The 27,541-nt window shown below is 44.4% G+C and overlaps 2 protein-coding genes across 2 annotated transcripts in view; one reads left to right on the top strand and one right to left on the bottom strand.

Moving 5' to 3' along the window:
* The first annotated feature begins 13,109 nt into the window (after positions 1–13,109).
* On the top strand, positions 13,110–15,201 carry ankrd63 (ankyrin repeat domain 63). Its single transcript, XM_014168355.2, has one exon. The coding sequence runs from the start codon at positions 13,203–13,205 to the stop codon at positions 14,790–14,792; it is 1,590 nt and encodes a 529-aa protein (XP_014023830.1). The 5' UTR covers positions 13,110–13,202; the 3' UTR covers positions 14,793–15,201.
* A 516-nt stretch (positions 15,202–15,717) lies between these two features.
* Positions 15,718–27,541, bottom strand: part of LOC106581963 (serine/threonine-protein kinase PAK 6) — a 65,241-nt gene continuing 53,417 nt past the window's right edge. Inside the window, exons 3-9 of the mRNA XM_014164590.2 lie at positions 26,871–27,470; positions 24,642–25,175; positions 22,619–22,752; positions 18,054–18,180; positions 17,845–17,970; positions 17,532–17,666; positions 15,718–16,987 (exon numbers count right to left, since the gene is read on the bottom strand). Coding sequence (XP_014020065.1) covers positions 16,820–16,987; positions 17,532–17,666; positions 17,845–17,970; positions 18,054–18,180; positions 22,619–22,752; positions 24,642–25,175; positions 26,871–27,470 — 1,824 coding nt within the window. The 3' untranslated portion in view covers positions 15,718–16,819. The remainder of the gene's footprint in view (positions 16,988–17,531; positions 17,667–17,844; positions 17,971–18,053; positions 18,181–22,618; positions 22,753–24,641; positions 25,176–26,870; positions 27,471–27,541) is intronic.

Genomic DNA, 27,541 nt, shown 5'->3' on the forward strand with positions numbered 1-27,541 from the left:
ACGGAAAAATCTTGGTTTGGCGGATGCCAGGAAAACGGTACCTGCCCGAATGTATAGTGCCAACTGTAAAGTTTGGTGGAGGAGGAATAATGGTCTGGGGCTATTTTTCATGATTCGGGTTTGACGTCTTAGTTGCAGTGAAGAGAAATCTGAACGCTACAGCATACAGTGCATTCGGAAAGTATTCAAACCCCTTGACTTTTTCCACATTTTGTTACATTACAGATTTATTTTAAAATTGATTAAATAGTTTTTTCCTTATCAATCTACACACAATACCCCTTAATGAGAAAGAAAATACAGCTTTATAGAATTTTTTGTTAATGTATTAAATATTAAAAACTTAAATATCACATTTACATACAGTTGAAGTCGTAAGTTTACATATGCCTTAGCCAAATACATTTAAACTCACAATTCCTGACATTTAATCCTAGCAAAAATTCCCTGTCTTAGGTCAGTTAGGATCACCACTTTATTTTAAGACTGTGAAATGTCAGAATAATAGTAGCGAGAATGATTTATTTCAGCTTTTATTTCTTTCATCACATTCCCAGTGGGTCAGAAATGTAAATACACTCAATCAGTATTTGGTAGCATTGCCTTTAAATTGTTTAACTTGGGTCAAATGTTTCGGGTAGCCTTCCACAAGCTTCCCACAATAAGTTGGGTGAATTTTGGCCCATTCCTCCTGACAGAGCTGGTGTAACTGAGTCGGGTTTATAGGCCACCTTGCTCGCACACACTTTTTTCAGTTCTGCCCACAAATGTTCTATAGGATTGAGGCCAGGGCTTTGTGATGGCCACTCCAATACCTTGACTTTGTTGTCCTTAAGCCATTTTGCCACAACTTTGGAAGTATGCTTGGGGTCATTGTCCACTTGGAAGACCCATTTGCGACCAAGCTTTAACTTCCTGACTGATGTCTTGAGATGTTGCTTCAATATATCCACATAATTTTCTTCCCTCATGATGCCATCTATTTTGTGCACCAGTCCCTCCTGCAGCAAAGCAACCCACACAACATGATGATGCCACCCCCGTGCTTCACGGTTGGGATGGTGTTCTTCAGCTTGCAAGCGTCCCCCTTTTTCCTCCAAACATAACGATGGTCATTATGGCCAAACAGTTCTATTTTTGATTCATCAAACCAGAGGACTTTTCTCCAAAAAGTACGATGTTTGTCCCCATGTGCAGTTTCAAACCGTAGTCTGGCTTTTTTATGGCACTTTTAAAGCTGTGGCTTCTTCCTTGCTGAGCGACCTTTCAGGTTATGTCGATATAGGACATGTTTTACGGTGGATACAGATACATTTGTACCTGTTTCCTCCAGCATCTTCACAAGGTCCTTTGCTGTTGTTCTGGGATTGATTTGCACTTTTTGCACCAAAGTATGTTCATCTCTCAAATTGCTCCCAAGGATGAACCAGACTCGTGGAGGTCTACAATTTGTTTTCTGAGGTCTTGGCTGATTTCTTTTGATTTTCCCATGATGTCAAGCAAAGAGACACTGAGTTTGAAGGTAGGCCTTGAAATACATCCAGAGGTACACCTCAAATTGACTCAAATTATGTCAATTAGCCTATCAGAAATTTATAAAGCCATGACATAATTTTCTGGAATTTTCCAAGCTGTTTAAAGACACAGTCAACTTAGTGTATCTAAACTTCTGACCCACTAGAATTGTGATAGAGTAAGTTATAAGTGAAATAATCTGTCTGTAAACAATTGTTGGAATAATTACTTGTGTCATGCACAAAGTAGATGTCCTAACCGACTTGCCAAAACTATAGTTTGTTAACAAGAAATTTGTTGTGTGGTTGAAAAACTAGTTTTAATGACTCTAACCTAAGTGTATGTAAACTTCCGATTTCAACTGTAAGTATTCAGACCCTATACTCAGTACTTTGTTGAAGCACCTTTGGCAGTGATTACAGCCTTGAGTCTTCTTGGGCATGACGCTTCAAGCTTGGCGCACCTGTATTTGAGGAGTTTCAATCTCCTCTGCAGATCCTCTCCATCTCTGTCAGGTTAGATGGGGAGCATTGCTGCACAGCTAATTTCAGGTCTCTCCAGAGATGTTCGATCAGGTTCAAGCCTAGGCTCTGGCTGGGCCACTCAAGGACATTCAGAGACTTGTCCCAAAGCCACTCCTGCATTGTCTTGGCTGTGTGCTTAGGGGTTGTTGTCCTGTTGGAAGGTGAACCTTCACCCCAGTCTGAGGTCCTGAGCACTGTGGATCAGGTTTTCCTCAAGGATCTCTCTGTACTTTGCTCTGTTAATCTTTCACATGATCCTGACTAGTCTCCCAGTCCCTGCCGCTGAAAAACATCCCCACAGCATGATGCTGCCACCACCATGCTTCACCGTAGGGATGGTGCCAGGTTTCCCTAGAGGCGTCAATACAGACCCTGGTTTGATTCCAAGCTGTATCACAACAGGACGTGATTGGGAATCCCATAGGGCGGCGCACAATTGTCAGCATCGTTCGGGTTAGGGTTTTGCCGGGGTAGGCCGTCATTGTAAATAAGAGTTTGTTCTTAACTGACTTTCCTAATTAAATAAATGTTAAATAAATATAAATAACTATATACTTTGTCACTTCCCTGACCAAGGCCCTTCTCCCCTGATTGCTCAGTTTGTCCGGGCTGCCAGCTCTAGGAAGAGTTTTGGTGGTTCCAAACTTCTTCTATTTAGGAATTATGGAGGCCACTGTGTTCTTGGGGACCTGCAATGCTGCAGAAATGTTTTGGTACCTTTCCCCAGATCTGTGCCTCAACACAATCCTGTCTTGGAGCTCCACAGACAATTCCTTCGACCTCATGGCTTGGTTTTTGATCTGACATGCACTGTCAACTGTGGGACCTTATATAGACAGGTGTGTGCCTTTCCAAATCATGTCCAATCAATTGAATTTACCACAGGTAGTCTCCAATCAAGTTGTAGAAACATCTCAAGGATGGTCAATGGAAACAGGATGCATCTGAGCTCAATTTCGAGTCTCATAGCAAAGGTTCTGAATAGTTATGTAAATACGTTTCAGTTTTTTTTTTTTATACCTTTGAAAAAATCTAAAACCTGTTTTCGCTTTGTCATTATTGGGTATTGTGTGTAAATTGATGAGGAATTGTTTTTATTTAATCAATTTTAGAATAAGCCTGTAACGTAACAAAATGTAGAAAAAGTAAAGGATCTGAATACTTTCCGAATGCACTATAATATGACCTTCTAGATGATTCTGTGCTTCAAACTTTGTGGCAACAGTTTGGAGAAGGCCCTTTCCCGTATCAGCATAACAATGCTCCCGTGCACAAAGCGAGGTCCTAGACGAGGTCCATGCCTGACCTCACTAATGCTCTTGTGGCTGAATGGAAGCAAGTCCCCGCAGCAATGTTCCAACATCTAGTGGAAAGCCTTCCCAGAAGAGTGGAGGCTGTTATAGAAGCAAAGGGAGGACCAACTCCATATTAATTCCCATTAATATGAGATGTTCGATGAGCAGGTGTCCACATACTTTGGTTATGTAGTGTTTTTCTAGGGTTAATTTTAGATAATTGTTATTATTTTTCAGCTATTCCTGAACCTGAGACCAGAAGCAGTCTACCTGAGGGCAATACCAGAACAAATGGTCTATTGATTCTGTTTCCTCGCAACAAAATCTGCAGAACTGCGATGGTTATATGCATCCCAGGGAGTTAATACTGTACCATGTCTGAATAGGAAGCTTAGTTAATTAATCTGAAGGGCTCTTCGTTATGGCCCGGCTTGTCTTATTTTTCTCGTCGGGAAGTTGTCGAGGGAGAAGCAGAATAATGATAGTGAAGGAGTACATCTTGTTTTCCTCAGTGTGATCTGAGTAATCCCAGACCCAGGCAGGCATCCTCAGGTGTGCTCCAATTAGGACAGACATGATGAAACACTCCTAATGGGCTGTGTGCCTTTTGGAATTTACAGGTAAAATGAAAAGGTCTGGTTTAATCAGGTCCCAGACTAACTCCTGTTCATGATTTCTATAAAAAAATGATCATACAAGTTGTGTGAGGATTCTTTACCATCCACAAGTAGCTATATTATTTTTCTCTGCTGTGCCTTGAGAGACTTGTTGATTCAGTATCTGTGGACGTGTCCTCTCCCTAGAGACTAATTCAGTCATTATGAATGATAATAACAAACTGGCTTTACATGAGCCTTAATTTTTGATCAGCCATTCTAGGGGGCTGCAGCTGGGTGAGAGCGAGCAGGGAATGGGAGATAGAGTATTTATCCTGGCATCTCTGCTTTCTCCGCATACATCTGTTCAATTAGTCAGCCTCATGGGTCCTGCTCGTTCAGACTCTGCATATTTAAACTACATCCCTTCCATTCTATTATCTGAATGGAAGGTATTGTGTATTTAATGACAAATGCAATCCCTGTGCATTTTTGTCATCTCTGAACATATTCAATGACAATTCTTATTCTGCACTCTTTTGGATCACTTAAAATTCTAACCACATGCAATTGCACTTTTTGGCAAAGCCTAGGAAAATGATACATGAAAATGATGTACATATAGAATGGCATGCCACACACCGATCCTGAGCTATCTCTGTATTAGGGACTGTACGTTAATTTTATAATGAGGGATACCTGGAAAAAATCAGATCCCTCTAAAATGAAAATGGATGGCCCTCCCTTTAGTAAAATATATTTTTACCCCACCCTCCCTGAATGCTTGAAAAAAAACAACTGACCCTCCCCTATACCCTAAATAATAAAATGGATAGCAGATAACATGGCTACTGCTTATCCTCACTCTTAGGACAGACCAGAGTCTTAGATATGCCGCTTTTTTAGGGATCAAGGTAAGACCCAAGTGCAGACTGTGTGAAGTAACAATGTTTATTGTAACATGGGCAGGCAAAGGACAGGTCAAGGCAGGCAGGGGTTGATAATCCAGAGTAGGAGCAAAGGTACAGGACGGCAGGCAGGCTCAGGGTCAGGCAGAGTTCAGTAATCCAGGGGTGGAGCAAAGGTACAGGATGGCAGACAGGCTCAGGGTCAAGGACAGGCAGAGTGGGTGTCCAGCCTTCCCTGTGGCTCAGTTGGTAGAGCATGGTGTGTGCAACGCCAGGGTTGTGGGTTCGATTCCCACGGGGGGGCAGTAAGAGCGTCTGCTAAATGACTAAAATGTAAAAAATGGTCAGGCATGCAGGAGTCAGGACAGGCAAGGGTCAAAACCAGGAGGGTGAGAAAAGAGAAACTGGAAAAAGCAAGAGCTGAGACACAAAACACTGGTAAGCTTGAACGAACTGGCACAGACAGACAGAAAACACAGGTATAAATACCCAGAGAATAAGTGGGGAAGATGGGTGACACCTGGAGGGGGTGGAGACAAGCACAAGGACAGGTGAAACAGATCAGGGCGTGACAGTTTTAGAAACTTTTTTCGTTTTGTAAGCATTACATGACAAAGTAGACAGATGGTTGTGGATTTGCAGATCACCGTGGACAAGGGTGAAAATATATACATTATAATAAAAGCACTGCATGAATCAATCATGCCTTTTATAAACGCATTTCATGCAATTCATTTTACATGACTGGACACAAGCGGAATCTTTTTTAATACCACAGCAGAGGATGACAATGAATGAGTGCATGCTGCAGCACCAGAGAAGTTGTGATTTCTATACAGGATATTGTTAAAAAAGAGGATAGTCTAAGTTTTGGACAGTGATAAAGTTGTCTATCAGCTGTAAAAATGTAGCGCAACAGAACCAGTTACAACTGTAGTATCTGATCATCAATGAAAAAGCTATTCATTGTTTAACACAGCAGCCACATATCATCAGGTTGGCCTATATTGACTTGTAAAAAAAATTCATTTGGGAAACTTTCATTTTTGAATTTATTCTATTTTATACCATGACATTGTTATTACAAAATAGATGTGCGTTGACTGTGATTAGATCATGGGAATTTAAGAGCAATCTGCTAGGCTAAATTAACAAACTAGGCATGCATAGCTCACCACATGATCCTCAAACCAAAGACTGGCCAAACTCGAGTTTCTAAAACTGAATTCATAGGCACTGTTGAATGACTGTATAGCCTAATAAGGCATTTACGTTTCTTTATTATTTAATTCTAAGTAATTCTATTTTTTTAAATGTCATTGTATATAGCATAAATGCTAAACATATAGGCATGTTGTTGAAGTGCTGTTGTTGATGTGTTGTTGAAAGGCTGAGCGTTCCTGCCAGCCTGTAGCGTGTCACAAATTCTTTACAATTGATTTCTTAAATGGCAGGCTATAGCCTTGAAATAATAATAATATAGCCTAAATAATTATTTTTCATTCCTTAGGCCACCTGGCTTGCTCCTGACTGATTTAGAGTTAGTATGTTGTTTAACAGTCTGTTGAAAGGTCGAACGTCAATGTTGAAAATCAATGTCAAACAGAATCATTACTTCCCATACCATGTACATGTTTTGTCTCCTCATCGGCTATAGAAGGCTCTGAATGTCATAGAGACAAACCAAATATATCCCATATTCATCAGAATCACATCTTTCCCCAGCATTTTACAGCTTGTTTCTAGCATAAAGCATTGCGGATTAAAGCGTCGTTACAGATCACTTTATATAATCAGGTCCATTACATTTTTTTCAAAATGTTAAGTTAACAAGGGATAGGCCAATGCTTTTAGCCATTTTCTTTTAACAAAAGCCGCAATACCCTCACATACTCCTTCAATTCGAGCACTGGTTTTAACTTAACACACCAAGCTCTTCACTGACACTGAGATATTTAAGGAGTTCTTGGTGACTGAATTGGCTGACAAAATCTTTGGATAGTAGACTATCATTTCATTTGTCAAACAGGTAGGCCTACCTCTTATTTCTTGAATAGGAAGAAATAGGGTCCAACACAAAGCCGTCTTGTTGTCAAATTAAAATGAAGACTCTTCTCGAATTAGCCTACCTTCAGCACCAATGTGCTGTCCATCTCCACGGTGGCCGCTTCATGTAAATTATTTGAATATGGCTTATCTACAGTATAGGCCAGCCTTTCTCAAACTTTTTTGTGCTAGGGACAGTCCAGAGGTGTCAAGGTGTTTTCAACAGCCAGTCTGTTGTGATATTTAGATGTTGTTGCAGCAAGAGAGGAGAAACTGGTCTCACATAAGTAGGTAGAATGAATGGGGATTAACGTCTTCACTGCCATCTCGCAGAGTTGCTGGTATTCTCCGCTGCTGAACAGCTAGAATGTTGATAGGAGCATCTCATTTAAACGAGCGTGCAGGCCATGGTCACAGGACAGCTCCAATAGGGCCTGAATACTTTCCGAATGCACTGTATGCTGCAGACCAGCAAGCATTCCTCAACAGATTGGTGTTGGTCCACGGACCGGGGTTTGAGAAGGGCTTTTATAGGCTATGGATAATTTTATTGAGACCACACTAGGCACACTTGATATTGCACGCCCAGCAGAGAATCAGGGATTAGGGGCATCATCGAGCACACATGAGACAATAAGCAACTAATTATCAAACCCTGAGCAATATGACATTTCATTCATTACAAATTACATGACCCTCCCCTAGACTAAAAAAATAAATACTAAACCCTCCCTGTCTGAAATTGAAAAAGCATGAAACTCCCCCATTTTCCTCCAGGTAACTATTGTGTACATTTCGACCTCTCCTAAAATATATTTGTAATATTATGCACCTCAAAAGGCACAGCTGGAAAGATCAACAAGTTGGCCTACAGATTATCTGGAGTTGGAGAGAAGTGTGAGAGCCAACACAGTAACTCAAGCACAGCCTGCAGACTCCCTGCTAGGATTCACTTTAGTCTGAGAGCTCAAGTCTATTTCTGGAGGAACCCAGCTCTGAAATAGCCGCCAAGGGCTGCAAGCACTCCACTGGAATACCAGATAAGAGCATGGAGAGCACAACTTTTATCAAGCAGCCTACTGTGCAACTTTCCACTAAATCAAAATCTATAAGGTGGGCTTGTTTGTACACTACATGGCTAGAAGTATGTGGACACCTGCTCATCGAACATCTCATTCCAAAATCATGGGCAGTTGGTCTCCCCTTTGCTGCTATAACAGCCTCCACTCTTCTGGGAAGGCTTTCCACTAGATGTTGGAACATTGCTGCGGGGACTTGCTTCCATTCAGCCACAAGAGCATTAGTGAGGTCGGGCATGGATCTCGCTTTGGACCTCGCTTTGTGCACAGGGGCATTGTCATGCTGAAACCGGAAAGGGCCTTCTCCAAACTGTAGCCACAAAATTGGAAACACAGAATATAGAATGTCTAGAATGTCATCGTATGCTGTAACGTTCAGATTTCCCTTCACTGGAACTAAGGGGCCTAGTCCGAACCATGAAAAACAGCCCCAGACCTTTATTCCTCCCCCACTAAACTTTACAGTTGGCACTATGCATTCGGGCAGGTAGCATTCTTCTAGTATCCTCCAAACCCAGATTCATAATCCGGACTGCCAGATGCTGAAGCGGGATTCATCACTCCAGAGAACGCGTTTCCACTGCTCCAGAGTCCTATGACGGATAGCTTTACACCAGTCCAGCCAACGCTTGGCATTGCACATGGTGATCTTAGGCTTGTGTGCGACTGCTCGTCCATGGAAACCCATTTCATGAAGCTCCCGATGAACAGTTCTTGTGCTGACGTTGCTTCCAGAGACAGTTTGGAACTCAATAGTGTTGCAATCGAGGACAGACGATTTTTACGTGCTACGTGCTTCAGTACTCGGCAGTCCCGTTCTGTGAGCTTGTGTGGCCTACCACTTCACGGCTGAGCCGTTGTTGCTCCTAGATGTAACAGCACTTACAGTTGACATGGGCAGCTCTAGTAGGGCAGCAATTTGATGAACTGACTTGTTGAAAAGGTGGCATCTTATGACGGTGCCACATTGAAGGTTGAGCTCTTCAGTAAGGCTATTCTACTGCCAATGTTTGTCTATGGAGATTGCATGGCTGTGTGCTCAATGTTATACACCTGTCAGCAACAGGTGTGGCTGAAATAGCCAAATCCACTAATTTGAAGGGGTCCACATACTTTTGTATATATGGTTTATCAATGACTCATATAATTACCTTAATTACCTTAGTTGCTAAATCTATTTTTGGACTTACTAATTAATGAAGAATATAATTTATTAATTAATCATGAGCTTAGTTCAACTGTCATACCCCATCAAAACCCAGAATATAAGCTTGTTTTACTCTAATGTTTGTAAACAATGAAAATGTAAAAAGAACACTCTACAACCTCAAAACATGGTTAAAACTATAAATTGTGATATCATGGATGGTCAGTACTTGCATCTATAGCTCTGTCTATGAGTTTAAGAGTGGTTACATTTCACCAGGCCCATCCCTCAGCCTTTTACCAATACAGAGGTGGGCTCGCTGCTTTGTTATTGTTTCAATTAAGGATTCTAGCTTTAACTAGCTCCCTCTGCTGAGATAAGAACTCTTGTCAATGAGTAGTTATTCATATTTTATTCAATATGCTACTGTGCTGACGTGGTCTGCCATGTCGTGATGTATCTACTACCATGCTGTGGTTGAGGGACATTGACCTGCCCTAGTTTGGCCTCCTGGGATTATGTTATATTGCTTAGTTACAGAATCTGCTGAATCACATTGACCTGATTAAGATCTTATCAGCATTGGAGGAGACAGAGGTGCATCATAAGCACAATGGCTCGTAGGTATGGAGAGCGTGCGTTATCAGTAATTAAAGTAGGATGGTGGAGAGAAGCGGAGACACTGGCTGTCCTGGAGCTAAAGGGATAAATCAGCTGTCTCTGAGGACATTCAGCGCTGACACACCACTCAGTCTGCGCTTTTACCAGAAAATACAACTAAGGTCCTCTGGGGTTAAGTTACCCCTTGGGATCGGTTATTGAGAATTTCTTTTGAAGGGAAAAGCCTAAAATATTTGAGAGTAGACGGGGAAATGTATCCTTGAAATCAAGAGGGTGAATGTAGAACCATGTAGAGTTCCAAGCCGTGCTGTATTGGCCACCACAGACACACCTCTACCTGCTAACAGTTCCATCTGAAAAAGGAACTGTGAAGCAACACAAACATAGACACAGACACATGCATACACACACACACGATAGCATGTGCACTATACACAGCTAATGGGGATCCATAATAAATACAAATACAACCAGATATAAACTCTTACTGTCAGTCGCTGCATGAGTAAGCTTCAGTCCTATTTGTATCACATTGCCTCTGATCAAATCTATCTGAAGAGAAATCTTAGATGTAATGGTGAGATAATGGATCTGGCTCATCAGAGACCTGCTGTGGGTTTTGATGAAGAGACATGTTGACCGGCTGGTGAACAGTAAGGAAGTGCTGCTTCTCTCACCTACACTATCTGGGTCCGGCTTTGCTCCTGCTGTCTTTTATATTAGCAATTAAAATCTCATTAAAATCATCAGAAGGCGTGGAGGGGGGTGCTGCTGGACATGTTAAAAATGGCCTTTTTTACCTTAAGCATTTTCTACTAACTAGAATTCAGGACAAGTTGTGTTAGTGTGTTGGAGACATGTTATACTGCTGGTGGTTAGCTACAGCAGTTGACACATTTTTGGAATGGTCACAGGTTAATGAAAGTTTACTTTACTTGGGCCCATCGCTCCTCTCCATTGCACCCTACTTTGGGCAGTCCTCAGCATGCCTGGTTCTTTTGGTGTTGTCTGCCTCATGCTCGCTCCCTTTACTAGGTATTCAGCGTGCACACTTGTTTCCTTTGGCTTTGCAGGTTCGAGGAAAGAGCTTGTCTGGTGATGTTGGTGGGGCGGCTTTCAGAGAGAATGTGCTGATTCCTCCCCATTCCCTCCTCTAAATCTCCTCTTCCAGGAGCCTGGTTGCTGCTCTCTTACAGGTCAATGCCATTGAACCTGAAACAATAAACTTGTTGAAAGGAATTGCTGAGGGGAACATGAATAAGGTTTTTGAACAGCACCATCAAATGAATGAACTATGTACACTGAGTGTACAAAACATTAGGAACATGTTCCTAATATTGAGTTGCATCCCCTTTTGCCATCAGAACAGCCTCAATTCGTCAGGGCATGGACTCTACAAGGTGTCGAAAGCGTTCCACAGGGATGCTGGTCCATGTTGACTCCGATGCTTCCAATGCTCCAATGCTTCCCACAAGTTGGCCGACAGTGGATCTCTATACTGTATAGCTCGTTCTATTTCATCCCACAGATTCTCAATTGTATTGACATCTGGTGACTGGGCAGGCCACTGCAGTAAGCGAAATTCACCATCATGTTCACAGAACCATTCCTGGATAATCCTAACCTTGTGACATTTGGCATTATTGCTCTCATGAAGGGATGCATCTGATTGGCACTGATGTTCAGATATCCTGTGGCATTCAAATGTTGCTCCACTTTTATCAAGGCACCCAATGTGTGCAATGGAAACTACCCCACACCATCACACCACCACCATCAGCCTGCAATGTTCACACGTGGCATGAAGGATGCATGTACTCATTCTCCATACCCTAGTCCTCCCATCATCGTGAAACAGCAGGAACCAGGATTCATCAGACCAGACAAGGTTTTTGCAATGTTCCAGTGTCCAGTGTTTTCATTCCTTAGCCCACTGCAATCGCAGTTTCTTGTTTTTTGCTGAAAGAAGTTGAACTCTGCGAGGTCGTCGGCTGCCATACCCCATTCATGTCAAGGTACGACGAGTTGTGCATTATTTTATGGGTCTTTGGGCACTAATGTTGTACTGGACTGTCAGTTGACTAACTGTAGCCAGTCTGTTGCGCTGCACAATTTGTGTCAGCCTTCTTTGTCCTCTTTCATCAATTACAATTTTTTTACCATTGGTCTGCCGTTGGCTGAATGTCCTTTGGGTGGTGGACCATCTTGATACACACGGGAAGCTGTTGAGCGTGAAAAACCCAGCAGTGTTGCAGTTCTTAACACACTCAAACCGGTGCGCCTGGCACCTACTTCTATACCTCGTTCAAAGGCAATTAAATATTTTGTCTTGCCCATTCATCCATAGCTTCACCTGGATTCACCTGGTCAGTCTACGTCATGGAAAGAGCAGATGTTCCTAATGTTTTTAAACTCAGTGTATATGAAAAACAAAAAATAACAGTGATTTACAAAACAGTTGGTTGCAAAACACTTCAACAGGACAAATAAAGCATTGAAAAAACATTTTCCTCAATACAGTATTCATCACAGTAGCCATGTTCAGAGACCTCTCTCCTGTCACGTGGACAGAACATGGCACATTATTAGTATCACAGCATGCAGCAGGTTACATGGGAAAATAATAGACGTTGTCGTACAAACAGAGTTCTTGTCACTGATTACAGAGATCAAAGGGATCAAAGGCAGTGAGAGGGCCAGGTTTCCTGGCACAAGGAAGCAGAGGGGAGTCGCTACAGTATGTAAATAATACCTCAATTCACTGGAGCTGTATCATAGGGGTGGGATGGTGTTTTTGGCACCTGTGCAGTGATGAAAACTCCTAGAAAATAATCAAATTTCCATTCTGTCTTAAAACGCTAAATCAGTGCTCCAAACCTGACTATACTATATTATTCTCTGAAACCTTTGGTAAGAGAAGAAACTATAATCATGCATATGTATAAGTCATAATATAATACATTATTTAAAACTTTCATATCATGCAGGATTAGCTGACCTTTAGCAACAAAATGGTATAAATAGAAAATCCAAGCTTTCTATTTTGACCCATGTGAGAGAGGCTGCTAAATTTAATTAGAGCTGTATGTGAAAGAATGGTATTAAACCTGGGGGGAAAAAGAGTGATTTAAGCACCTCTTTCTCAGCCGTTTTAACCTGGCACACATCAAAAACGCAGCAATGTTTTTCTCCTTGAGTAATTATTCAGTTCAAATAGCATATATTTCCTCCCGGCGGAGGGAGGTTATTCTGAATGGATGTTGCAGCAGCATAATGGACCTCAGATGGCTGTTTCCTTGACAACGCGGGGAGGGTGTGTGGAGAGAGAGGTATAAAAGCACATGCAGCTCCTCGCTGAGGCTCACTCTGAGGTAAATACACTCACTGTCAACACAGAGGGGGCCCTGATTCATTCTCCCTTCCTATCTCAGAACACAGTCTGAGGCTCACCTCCAGAAGTTACCGTCAAGCATGATGAGACCTAAGGATCTGCGCCAGGGCTCTGGCACCAAGACCTTCCTGGACGCTATGCACGATGGCAAAGTGCACCTGGCGCGCTTCGTCCTGGATGCGCTGGACAACCGCATAATCAACTCCAAGACGGAAAATGGCCGTACCCCTTTGATGTTCGCCGTTTGCCTGCAGGACCCCGGGGGCAGGGCCAAGTTTACCCGCCTGCTGCTGGAAAAAGGGGCCGACGTGAATTGCCAGGATGAGCACGGGCGTACCTCCTTGAGCCTGGCCTGTGAGCTGGGCCACCTGGACGTGGTCAAACTCCTGGTGCAGTTCAATGCCGACCCTGATGTATCTGACGCCTGGGGGAACAGCGCCCTGATGTACGCAGCCTACACCGGCCACAACCACGTGTTGGAGTTCCTGGTCAGGGCTTTCAAAAGAATGGGCCTGAGACTGGACCACACCAATCAGGCTGGCCACTCTGCCATCCAGGTGGCCAACTTCTTTGGGCACGACCACTGTGTCCAGGCCCTGAACTCTAGGAGGAGGGGGGTCGTGTCAGATGACCCACTAGGGGAGGTCGGATTTGGGATGGAGGCCGGGACAGAGCGGCAGCAGCCCAACAAGCTCCCCAGGCAGGTTCTGGAGAGGTTCTCTAAACAGTTCCAGAACCAGGATGAAGACCATCTCCCTGGTGTGTTCCAGAGACAGCTGAGGGTCGGGGACAGTAACAAACTGTGGGCGCGCATCAGATGCCAGAATCAGTCTCTAGATAGAAATCACCTTGAGAGGGCCCAGTCAGAAGAAGAACAGGATGACGTATTCACAGCCAAACAGATACAGAACCATAAGCTATGGGACATGAGGGGGGTTAAAACACTGAGCCATCACCCAGAGCCATGCCAGAAGGATGTCAGCAGACACAGAGGAATGAAACAGGAGGAGCCAGAGAGTATTCCACTCTGGGACAAAGCAAAGCCATTTAATCTGGACCTCCTGAGCAGCAGAAAGCAGTCCTATCAGGGTGATGTGTGTGACATGAGCCTATCAGGCAGTAAATTAAAGAGAGCCTCGCTGCAGGACGAGAGATCCCTGATAGCCAAGATTGAATGTCAAAAGAGCACCTGGGAGGTGACAAATGACACTGACAAAACCGTCACGGCACCAAAAGCACTTTTAATCTGCAAAAATAAATCTCAGAGAGCACCTGAGGCTCCCATCAGGGCGCCAAAAAATGATAATAATGACGTCGCTCAATCAAGCAGGAGAGGGAGTCAGAAGCGCGGCAGCCTCCCGCCGAACGGGCGACTCAACAAACTCCTCTTCCACAGAGCAGAGATGGAGCCGGAGAAGATTCCTGTCCATCCACCGGGGTTCACCGGGCTGGGGACCAGATTACTGCGGCGATTCACTGCCCCCGAGTTCATGAGACTGGTAATTGACTGTTCCTCCGGTTCCTCACAGGGCAGAGGGAGGATGTCCCGGTCCGAGACTTTTCCCTTTTCACACACGCACCAGAGAGTTAACAGTCAGCCAAGCGTGGACAGCATTAGCGGGGTGAAGTGTGAATTTGAGAGCACTTCCCAAGTTGTCTCCCTGGAGTAACAGGGAAACCAATTGTTCAATTTGAAGAATTAGGAGAAGTTGATTTGATAAAGCACTTTAGATTCCACATGTTCAAGCAGTGTGGTAACTTATCTCCTTTTTTCTTAGATTGTAAAATAACGATAATCCTATAGCTCTAGCTAAACTCGTGTTTCTTCAGTCTAATGAACATAGCCCATTGCTTTGTCTGTCGATTCAGTCATGTGCTATATGCATCAATCGTAATGATGGCAGTGTCGCTTGTATTTGTCAAAAATAATGTTATATTATACTATTATACTATGGAATATGTAGCCTATATTCTAGGTAAGCCAGTCATGTATAATTATTTACAATGAATCATGATGTTAATATGCACAAGCTATGCTATATGACTTGTTATATATTTATTAAAATATAAAAAATGTGACAGAATTCTAATTTCTGCATTTGATATGATGTGTGTATGTGAGAGAGAGAGATGGGAGAGAGAGAGCTCGGAGAGAGAGAGAGAGATGGGAGAGAGAGAGCTAGGAGAGGGAGAGATACAACTGTGTGAAAGGGGGCATTAATTAAACATCAAACTGAATTGGAACAAAATTGCAGTGCTTAGATTATCAAGATCAAGAGTCAATATGCATTATTTATTGATTTTTAGAAAATGTAAATAATGTATAATTCTCTTTTTCATGAATGTCCTACATAGAAATACAAATACATGAAATATGTTGTGTCACTAGTAAGAATACAAAGACAATGTGCAATGTGTTCTTAGCTGGTGGACGTTCTTCAGCATCACATGCCAAGCCTGTGTGCTTTGTCTATTCAAACCAATGCAAATACTTCACACACACACACACACACACACACACACACACACACACACACACACACACACACACACACACACACACACACACACACACACACACACACACACACACACACACACACACACACACACACACACACACACACGTTCAGTAGCAACACACACATCCTGTAGTTTCAAAAGTCAGTCACAACACAGTGGAAGGGATGTTTGAGGCAACACTAACACAGCATCCAAGCGTAAACACACACACACTTTCAAAATTAAGTAAAATTCATCCCATATAACTAACTATACAATGGCTCTGCAAGTAGTAAGTCCTAATATACAGTATCTGTATTTACATTATTTGTTCAACTGCTACGTTTCAAGTTGATAATCTAAAATTTAAACTTATTTGCAATTTCACATCTTAGGCTACAAACAGTTCACAACCCTTTTCGGAAAAGCAAAACAAAATAAATATTAAAAGGAATATGATTCATTGAGCCCAATAAAAACAAACAGCCAACCCTTCATCTACACATTTGTCATGGTGATGTTGGAGGAATGTCTCTCATGTCTTCTCTCAGCAGCACATTTTAAACATTCTGATCAGGCCAGGTGTGCCTTCATTTGGCCATGCAAATTGTTCACTGACAAGGTGCAAGGTTTCACTGAACTTCAGTCAGAGTCCCATACGGTTGTAGAGGTATGTAACATCACGCTTCTCTCCAAGTCATGAGCTACCTATAGCACAATAGCACAAGCTGAAAATACACAACTAATATCCAAACACTACGATGGGAAACTGCTCAATTACGGTAAAGGTTCACAATAAGGCTACAGTTTACAGTTCCCTTGGATTTCAAGTTTGATATAATGCACCAATGCTAGATTGGTGTTATGTCGAGAGGAATTCCATTGGATGTCGTCTATCACAGGTAGGACCAGACGTTGTTGAGATGAGTGAGGATTACTGTTTGTTTGCATGCTGCCGTAACACTACGCCAACTCACTGCTAAAGTGCTTCTTAGATTTGCAGGCCCAGGCTGTGTCACTGTCTACCACGCCTACCGGCCTGCTTGCATGAGCTCTGTAGCAGCACCAGGCTCTCTGGGTCTGCTCTCTGGTGCTGCTCCCTCACTGGGATGGGTGCTGGCCGGGTTGGGCCTGTGCAGGTCACACTCAGGGTACAGTAGTAATCAGAGATCAGAGTCCATCAAGGGGGGGAGAATCAGCAGCGGGACATGCGCTTGCGGTACTGTTCCACCAGGGGCACCAGGCACTGCGAGGAGCCGCTCTGTAGGAGGAAGGGGTGTTCTAGCAGGTCTGTGGCGCTGGCCCGCTCCACTGGGTCTCGGATCAACATACGGTCCAGGAAGTCCTTCAACACCGGGGAGACCTACACAAAGTGTAAAGTCCAAGTTAATTCAGCAGACATGTTGAAATAGAGAAAAGGTGTGTATCTCTCCATGTATGTATTCTTTTATTTTTTAAATATTTTTTTACCCCCCTTTTTCATAATTTCGTGATTACGATCTTGTCTCATCACTGCAACTCCCCAACGAGCTCAGAAGAGGTGAAGGTCGAGTCATGCATCCTCCAAAACATGACCCGCCAAACCGCGCTTCTTAACACCCGCTTGCTTAACCCGGAAGCCAGCTGCACCAATGTGTCGGAGGTAACACTGTTCAATTGATGATCAAAGTCAGCCTGCAGGCGCCCGGCCCGCCACAAGGAGTTGCTAGAGCACAATGAGCCAAATAAAGCCCCCCCGGCCAAACCCTCCCCTAACCCGGACGCCGCCCTATGGGACTTCCAGTCACGGCCGGCAATGACACAGCCTGGGATCGAACCCCAGGCTGTAGTGACGCAGCAACTTGGGCTGTAGACCGCTGCGCCACTTGGGTTGGCCCTCTATGTATATATTCTGTTTGACCTCTGACCTCTGTTGCGTTCCGTACAGTGGGAGCTGGCTCATCCCTCAGTCTTCTCATGGCTGCAACAGGGGTCTCACTGAAGTAGGGGGGCTCTCCATCCACCATCTCAACTACCATGATACCCAGAGACCACACATCTACCTGGCAGACACAACAAACCAGTATATTCTAACCTCACCTTCAGTCAGTGTTCACATGCACATGAATACTGGACATCATGAGTATTTGTTTGGATACAGCTAGTATGTCATTAGTATGCAGTGATATACATGTACAGTTTGTTAGGATACAAAGTTGTTTTGAATATCTTCTTTCTCACCTCAGTGCTGTATGGTGATTTAGAGATGACCTCCGGAGCCATCCAGTAGGGTGTTCCCACTAAAGACTTCCTTTTGGGGATGTCTTTACTGATCTGAGCACAGAACCCAAAGTCGGACAGCTTGATCTATACAGGGACATTAAAATTAAATTATAAACAGGTGTGTTTTTCTCAACTGAATTAAAAATACTTATGAGAGAGAGACTTACCCTCCCATCCAGTGTTAGCAGTATGGAGTCACTCTTGATGTCCCTGTGGATAACCCCCTGGGAGTGAAGGTAGGCCAGGGCTTGCAGCACAGCCTCACAGACTGTGGCTATCTGCTCCTCACTCAGCCTGCATAGGAGAGTGACACTGATATATCAAATCAAATCAAACTTTATTTGTCACATGCGCCAAATACAACGGGTGTAGACCTTACCGTGAAATGCTTACTTACAAGCCCTTAACCAACAGTGCAGTTCAAGAAGAGTTAAGAAAATATTTACCAAATAGACTAAAGTAAAAAATAATACTAAAAAGTAACACAATAAGAATAACAATAACGAGACTATATACAGGGGGCACCGGTACCGAGTCAGTGTGCAGGGGTACAGGTTAGTTGAGGTAATTTGTACATGTAGGTAGGGGTGAAGTGACTATGCATTGATAATAAACAGCGAGTAGCAGCAGTGTACAAAAGGGGGGGTCAATGTAAATAGTCCAGTGGTGATTTTATTAATTGTTCAGCAGTCTTATGGCTTGGGGGTAGAAGCTGTTGAGGAGCCTTTGGTCCTAGACTTGGCGCTCCGTTACTGCTTGCTGTGCGGTAGCAGTCACACTTGGGTGACTGGAGTCTCTGACAATTTAATGGGCTTTCCTCTGACACCGCCTATTATATAGGTCCTGGATGGCAGGAACCTTGGCCCCAGTGATGTACTGGGCTGTACGCATTACCCTCTGTAGCGTCTTACGGTCAGATCTTGAGCAGTTGACATACCAGGTTGTGATGCAACCGGTCAGGATGCTCTCGATGGTGCAGCTGTGGAACCTTTTGAGGATCTGGGGACCCATGCCAAATCTTTTCAGTCTCCTGAGGGGGAAAAGGTTTTGTCGTGCCCTCTTCCCGACTGTCTTGGTATGTTTGGACCATGATAGTTCATTGGTGATGTGGACACCAAGGAACTTGAAACTATCGACCCGCTCCACTACAGCCCCATCAATGTTAATGGGGGCCTGTTCGGCCCACCTTTTCCTGTAGATCACGATCAGCTCTTTTGTCTTGCTTACATTGAGGGAGAGGTTGTTGTCCTGGCACCACACTGCCAGCCCTATAGGCCGTCTCGTCGTTGTCGGTGATCAGGCCTACCACTGTTGTGTCATCAGCAAACTTAATGATGGTGTTGGAGTTGTGTTTGGCCACGCAGTCGTGGGTGAACAGGGAGTACAGGAGGGGACTAAGTACACACCCCTGAGGGGCCCCAGTATTAAGGATCAGCATGGCAGATGTGTTGTTGCCTACTCTTACCACCTGGGGACGGCCCGTCAGGAAGTCCAGGATCCAGTTGCAGAGGGAGGTGTTTAGTCCCAGAGTCCTTAGCTTAGTGATGAGCTTCGTGGGCACTATGGTGTTGAACACTGAGCTGTAATCAATGAACAGCATTCTCACATAGGTGTTCCTTTTGTCCAGATGGGAAAGGGCAGTGTGGAGTGCGACTGAGATTGCGTCATCTGTGGATCTGTTGGGGCGGTATGCGAATTGGAGTGGGTGTAGGGTGTCCGGGAGAATGCTGTTGATGTGAGCCATGACCAGCCTTTCAAAGCACTTCATGGCTACCGATGTGATTGCTATGGGGCAGTAATCATTTAGGCAGGTTACCTTCGCTTCTCTGGGCACAGGGACTATGGTGGTCTGCTTGAAACATGTATATATTGCAGACTCAGTCAGGGAGAGGTTGAAAATGTCAGTGAAGACACTTGACAGTTGGTCCATGCATACTTTGAGTACACGTCCTGGTAATCCGTCTGGCCCAGCGGCTTTGTGAATGGTGACCTGTTTAAAGGTTTTGTTCAGATCGGCTACTGAGAGTGTTATCACACAATCATCAAGAAAAGCTGGTGCTCCCGTGCATGCTTCAGTGTTGCTTGCCTCGAAGCATGCATAAAAGGCATTTAGCTCGTCTGGTAGGCTCACGTCACTCGGCAGCTTGCGACTGGGTTTCCCTTTGTAGTATGTAATAGTTTTCAAACTCTGCCACATCCGACGTGTGTCAGAGCCGCTGTAGTAGGTTTCTATCTTAATCCTGTATTGACGCTTTGCTTGTTTGATGGTTTGTCTGAGGACATAGCAGGATTACTTATAAGCGTCCGGATTAGTCTCCCGCTCCTTGAAAGTGGCATCTCTAGCCTTTAGCTCAATGTGGATGTGGCCTGTAATCCATGGTTTCTGGTTGGGATATGTACGTCCGGTCAATATGGGGGGGACGTCGTCGATGCACTTATTGATGAAGCCGATGACTGAGGTGGTGTACTCCTCAATACCATTGGATGAATCCCGGAACATATTCCAGTCTGTGCTAGCAAAACAGTCCTGTACTGTAGTATCCGTGTCATCTGACCACTTCCATATTGAGCGAGTCACTGGTACTTCCTGCTTTAGTTTTTGCTTGTAAGCAGGAATCAGGAGGATAGAATTATGGTCAGATTTGCCAAATGGAGGGCGGGGGATACCTTTGTATGCATCTCTGTGTGTGGAGTAAAGGTGGTCTAGGATTATTTTCCTCTGGTTGCACATATGACATGCTGGTAAACATTTATTTAAGTTTGCCTGCATTAAAGTCCCAGGCCACTAGGAGCGCTGCTTCTGGGTGAGAATTTTCTTCTTTGCTTATGGCCTTATAGAGTTGGTTGAGAGCGGTCTTAGTGCCAGCTTTGTTCTGTGGTGGTAAATAGACAGCTATGAATAATATAGATGAGAACTCTCTTGGTAGATAGTGTGGTCTACAGCTTATCATAAGGTACTCTACCTCAGGCGAGCAATACCTCAAGACTTCTTTAACATTAGACATCGCACACCAGCTGATATTGACAAATAGACACACACCCCCACCCCTCGTTTTACCAGACGTAGCTTCTCTGTTCTGCCGGTGCATGGAAAATCCCACCAGCTCTATATTATTCATATTGTCGTTCAGCCACGTCTCGGTGACACATAAGATATTACAGTTTTTAATGTCTCGTTGGTAGGATAATCTTAATCGTAGGTCATCAATTTTATTTTCCAATGACTGCACGTTAGCAAGAAGAATGGATAGTAGTGGGAGTTTACTCGCTCGCCTATGGATTCTCAGAAGGCAGCCGATCTGCGGCCCCTTTTCCTGCGTCTTTTCTTCATGCAAATTACAGGAATCTGGGCCTGTTCCAGTGAAAGCAGTATATCCTTGTCGTCAGACTCGTTAAAGGAAAAAGTTTATTCCAGTCCGCGGTGAGTAATCGCTGTTCTGATGTCCACAAGTTATTTTCGGTCATAAGAGATGGTTGCAGCAACAATAAGTAAAAAAATAAGTTACACAATACACAAAAAAACGAACAAAATAGCACAATTGTTTGGGAGAATGTATAACGTCAGCCATGTTCTTCGGCGCCATTTTTTCCCTGCACTGCAAAATGGCTGCTGTCACATCACCCAGGTGATGTATGGTGTTCTGAAAGGGTTCTTTGGCTGTCCCCATAGGATAACTCTTTTTGGTTCCAGGTAGAACCGTTTTGGGTTCCATGTAGAACCCTTTGTGGATAGGGTTCTACATGGAACCCAAAACATTTATATGTGGAACCAACAAGGTTTCTTTAAAAGGTTATCCTATGGGGACAGTCGAAGAACCCTATTAGGTAATAGATATAACCTTTTTTTCGAAGAGTGTAGTGGTGGGTGGTATATGAGAGGTTCAGACAACTACATGCATTCACAGTATCTCGTGTTTGCATTATAAAAATATAGCCTAGCTGATTTTGAACACTGAAGAACTGTGTTACAGAAACACCCCAGAAAAGAGTTATGGCTAATAGCTTTATTGATTGTTTAATACAACTTATTTGGGGTTGGATTGGAGTATGATGGAGGTATAATTTAGCAAATCTTGGGTACTGCTGACAAAACTGAAAATGACAGCCAATGTGATCTGGCCCATTTTTATATGTCAGTTGGAAATGCACTCAGTCCCCATGTCTCTAGGCTCTGAGGTCAACTCCTGTCTCTGTATTGTGAATGAGCCAACTTTCAGTTTGGAATTTAAAATACATTGACAGGTAGAGTTAAAATTCACTCACAATTCCTCATGTCTGATATCGCGTGAGCCATTTTCTTGCTTTTGTTTATGCATTTCTAGAGTATCTGATATACAGTACTGAACAGGATGAGAGCATATATAAAATTGTGTATTGGGACTAAATTCATTTCACCACATTTCATTTGAACATACACAACTCAAATTATGTTCAGATTATATTTTCCCATAGGAGGACAGTGTTTTGCTAAAGTGGCAGTGAGAATGAGTGACTGTGTGTAGTTGCCTGTCCACTCAACTAATTAGTACCACACTACCCCTTAATGGTGAAAATAGGTACTGAAGACATAACAAGAATTTTGCTCCATCCTTCTGTCACACATGTCCTTGAACTCTTGTCTCTTGAAAATGCCTATATTTGACATTATATTGACCCCTCAATAGAATTTGCCCCCTGTATGACAGCAGTTATTTCTGGATGTGTAGGTCAAGTCTGTGCAGTGTCTCCATACCTGGTTTCAGACACGATGTTGGTTAGTGCTCCACCCTGTAGGTACTCCATAATGACCCAGAGCTCCTCCTCCACCAGGGCACTCTTAAACATCTCCACCACGTTCCTGTGCTGGTAGTCCCTCATGATCACCACCTGGACAAACACATACAGTTGATAACAGAGGTGTCATGTAACGTACCTGATGATTTCGAGAGGGTACTCATGGGAAAAAAAGGTTATTTGGGTATTATTGTCAGGGAAACAGTTTTTAATTTAAAAAAATATATATTATTTCACCTTTATTTAACCAGGTAGGCCAGTTGAGAACAAGTTCTCATTTACAACTGCGACCTGGCCAAGATAAAGCAAAGCAGTGTGACACAAACAACAACACAGAGTTACACATGGAATAAACAAACGTACAGTCAATAACACAATAGAAAAAAAGTCTATATACCGTGTGTGCAAATGAAGTGAGGAGGTAAGGCAATAAATAGGCCATAGTAGCGAAGTAATTACAATTTAGCAAATTAACACTGTAGTGATAGATGTGCAGATTATGATGAGCAAGTAGAAATACTGTTGTGCAAAAGAGCAAAAAAGTAAATAAAAACAATATGGGGATGAGGTAGGTATATTGGATGGGCTATTTACAGATGGGCTGTGTACAGCTGCTGCGATCGGTTAGCTGCTCAGATAGCTGATGTTTAAAGTTAGTGAGGGAGATATAAGTCTCCAACTTCAGCGATTTTTGCAATTTGTTCCAGTCATTGGCAGCAGAGAACTGGAAGGAAAGGCGGCCAAACGGGGTGTTGGCTTTGGGGATGACCAGTGAGATATACCTGCTACGGGTGGGTGTTGTTATCGTGACCATTGAGCTGAGATAAGGTGGAGATTTACCTAGCAAAGACTTATAGATGACCTGGAGCCAGTGGGTCTGGCGAAGAATATGTAGCGAGGGCCAGCCAACGAGAGCATACAGGTCGCTGTGGTGGGTTGTATATGGGGCTTTGGTGACAAAACGGATGGCACTGTAATAGACTGCATCCAGTTTGCTGAGTAGAGTGTTGGAGGCTATTTTGTAAATGACATCGCCGAAGTCAAGGATCAGTAGGATAGTCCATTTTATGAGGGTATGTTTGGCAGCGTGAGTGAAGGAGGCTTTGTTGCGAAATAGGAAGCCAATTCTGGATTTAATTTTGGATTGGAGAGTCTGGAAGGAGAGTTTACAGTCTAGCCAGACACCTTGGTATTTGTAGTTGTCCACATATTCTAAGTCAAAACCGTCCAGAGTAGTGATGCTAGTCGGGTGGGCGGGTGTGGGCAGTGATCGGTTGAAAAGCATGCATTTAGTTTTACTAGCGTTTAAGAGCAGTTGGAGGCCACGGAAGGAGTGTTGTATGGCATTGAAGCTCGTTTGGAGGTTTGTTAACACAGTGTCCACAGAAGGGTATTAAACGATATCACAACCACCATCGATAAAAGACAGCACAGTACTGTCTTTTATCGATGGTGGTTGTGATATCGTTTAATACCTTGAGCGTGGCTGAGGTGCACCCGTGACCGGCTCGAAAACCGGATTGCACAGATGAGAAGGTACGGTGGGATTCAAAATGGTCAGTGATCTGTTTATTAACTTGGCTTTAGAAGACTTTAGAAATGCAGGGAAGGATGGATATAGGTCTGTAACAGTTTGGGTCTAGTGTCCCCCCTTTGAAGAGGGGAATGACCGAGGCAGCTTTCCAATCTTTAGGGCAGCTGGGAGGAGGTGCTTTTATTCTCCATGGACTTTACAGTGTCCCAAAACAGTGACTACATGTTATCTATCTCTACGCTAGAACTAGATGGATCTAAGGGGGCATTTGACCCAGCAGATTCAATGTATTTTATAGTATTTAAAATGCATAAACATGTTAAACCCGACATCAAATACATAACATCTGGGCTCTGTTATATGATGTATGCCAGCATGATTTATTGGTGATTCGGGTGGTGTTTTGAGTGGGGTCATTGAGGATAGTGTTGACTGGAGGTCGTCATACCTCGTTGAAAAGCAGCTCCCTACGTTGTTGTCTCCGCAGGTCCATCATCTTCACGGCCACCTGCCTGCCGCTGTGTTTCTCCCGAGCGATACACACCACCCCTGTGGACCCTTCTCCAATCTTCACAAAGTTCTCCAGGTACGACCGAGGGTCTCCCTTGTCCACCACCATGTTCAGGGCAGCCTTAAACTGTTTATGGGTCACCTTGGGGGGGTCTGGTGGTGGCCTCTGTGGGTGCTGAGGGGGTCTGAAGGCAGGGGAACATGTGCCCGGGGGGCTGGTGGCCAGGGAGCCGGTGGGGGAAGGCCGGGGCTGGGAAGGGCTGTCCTGCCCGGGGAAGGGAGCATTAGGGCAGCCTGAGTGTCTCAGAAAGGGGTCAGGGCCGTTGGGTCTCAGGCCCATGTTGGGAGACAGTCCCAGGGTGTAGCTGGCTGAGGAGCGTACCGTCCTGTGGGGTCTGATGCCACTCATGAAGGGACTACTGGTGGTGCTGGGTAGGAAGCCTGACTGGTGGTGCCTGAGAGCCGACTCTGCCTGGACGACAACAACAAAGAGAGAGAGAGAGAGAGAGAGAGAGAGAGAGAGGGGGGTACCCTTGAGTACCCTTGAGATTATGCCAAACATAGCATCTCTCAATGTTTACAAGCACATTGAAGCAATAAAGTCACAAATCATATATTAGCATCCCGAAAATACCAACAGCATTAATTGAGCAATCAACTGTAGAATGCAGGAATGCAGGCTGTTATAAGATGTTTTACCTTAAAAAAAACTGTTTAAGAAGTAACTCACTGTCCATATTATGCAAAAGGAAGTTACAGTTTATACCACAGTTAGCTACTGGCCAATGTGAAATTGGTTGGGCACGCTTTTCATCCTGATGTGAAAATACTGCCCCCTAGCCCAGAGAGGTTAGCTACTGGCCAATGTGAAATTGGTTGGGCACGCTTTTCATCCTGATTTGAAAATACTGCCCCCTAACCCAGAGAAGTTAGCTACTGGCCAATGTGAAATTGGTTGACTACACTATATATACAAAGTATGTGGACATCCCTTTAAATTAGTGGACTCTGCAATTTCAGCCACACCTGTTGGTGACAGGGGTATACAATCGAGCACACAGCCATGCCATCTCCATAGATGAACATTAGCAGTAGAATGGCCTTAATGAAGAGCTCGGTAACTTTCAACGTGACACCGTCATAGGATGCCACCTTTCCAACCAATCAGTTCATTCAAATTTCTGCTCTGCTTGAGTTGCCCCTGTCAACTGTAGGTGCTTTTATTGTGAAGTGGAAACGTCTAGGAGCAGCAATGGCTCAGCCACAAAGCGGTAGGCCACACAAGCTCACAGAATGGGACCGCCGAGTGATGAAGCGCGTAAAAATTGTCGGTCCTCAGTTGCAACACTCACAACTAAGTTCCAAACTGTCTCTGGAAGCAACTTCAGCACAATAAGTGTTCGTCGGGAGCTTCATGAAATGGGTTTTTCATGGCCGAGCAGCCGTACACAAGCCTAAGATCACCATGCGCAATGCCAAGAGTCGGCTGGACTGGTGTATAGCTCTCCGCCATTGGACTCTGGAGCAGTGGAAACGCGTTCTCTGGAGTGTTGAATCACGCTTCACCATCTGGCAGTCAAAAGGATGAATCTGGGTTTTACAGATGCCAGGAGAATGCTACCTGCCCCAATGCATAGTGCTAAGTGTAAAGTTTGGTGGAGGAAGAATAATGGTCTGGGGATGTTTTTCATGGTTCGGGCTAAGCCCCTTAGGTCCAGGGAAGGGAAATCTTAACGCTACAGCATACAATGACATTCAAGACGATTCTGTGCTTCCAACTTTGTGGCAACAGTTTGGGGAAGTCCCTTTCCTGTTTCAGCATGACAATGCCCCTGTGCACAAAGTGAGGTCCATATAGAAATGGTTAGTCGAGATCGGGGTGGAAGAGCTTGACTGGCCTGCACAGAACCCTGACCTCAACCCCATCAAACACCTTTGGGATGAATTGGAACGCCGACTGCGAGCCAGGCCTAATTGCCCAACATCAGTGCCTGACCTCACTAATGCTCTTGTGGTTGAATGGAAGCAAGTCCCCGCAGCAATGTTCCAACATCTAGTGGAAAGCCTTCCCAGAAGAGTGGAGGCTGTTATAGCAGCAAACGGGCTGGCCTATGACAATGTCCATCTAAAATATAGATGAGAGATTATGATTAAGTGATATGCTCACCTTCAGGTCGTAGGAGCCAGGGCTGTTGTGGGAGTGGATGTAGAGGTTGGTGCTGTACTCCGGAGGGGGGTGATCCCCATGGTCGGTATGCTGGACAGCCATGGCTGGGCTGTAGAAGAACGAGATGGGCCTCTGTTTTTGTGGCATAACCCTGGGCACCTGGAAGTCTCTCTTAACCATCAGTGTCTCTGTGGGGCTACCCACCTTACAGCTGATATAAGCCCCCTTAATAGGCACCTGCATTGGCTGGGATGGAGCCAGGGGTCCCTCCAGAGAGCTGATGCTCACTTCATAGGTGGACTTGGCCCTGGGGAGAACTCCGTTCGGCTGTAGGGTGATACTCGTCCCACTCTCACTGTGGATGTTATGAGCCCTGTCTCTCCACTGATGCTGCTCCAGCTCATCTTCTCCCAGGTTTTCGTACTGGTAGGTGTCCCCCTCCTTCACCTCCCCCAGCCTGCCCAGGGACTGGGCCCTTTTCCTAGCTGAAGGGCTGCTCTTACTCAGGGAGTTGGAGCTGGTCACGGACAACCTGCTCATGTCGGAGATCATGGTTGAGATGTAGTCTCCATGACCGATCATACTCCCACGCACGATGGTCTGAAAGGAAAGCAGTAATGTTCAGCCGACCTGGAATGATTGTAACATACTGCACACAGGCACTTCTATTT

The sequence above is a fragment of the Salmo salar genome, chromosome ssa01 (genome assembly GCF_905237065.1).
Source record: "Salmo salar chromosome ssa01, Ssal_v3.1, whole genome shotgun sequence".
Classification (NCBI taxonomy): Eukaryota; Metazoa; Chordata; class Actinopteri; order Salmoniformes; family Salmonidae; genus Salmo; species Salmo salar.

Bases quoted from the DNA above. Each gene is read 5' to 3' on its own strand.
- ankrd63 (XM_014168355.2), top strand. From the start codon at position 13,203: ATGATGAGACCTAAGGATCTGCGCCAGGGCTCTGGCACCAAGACCTTC.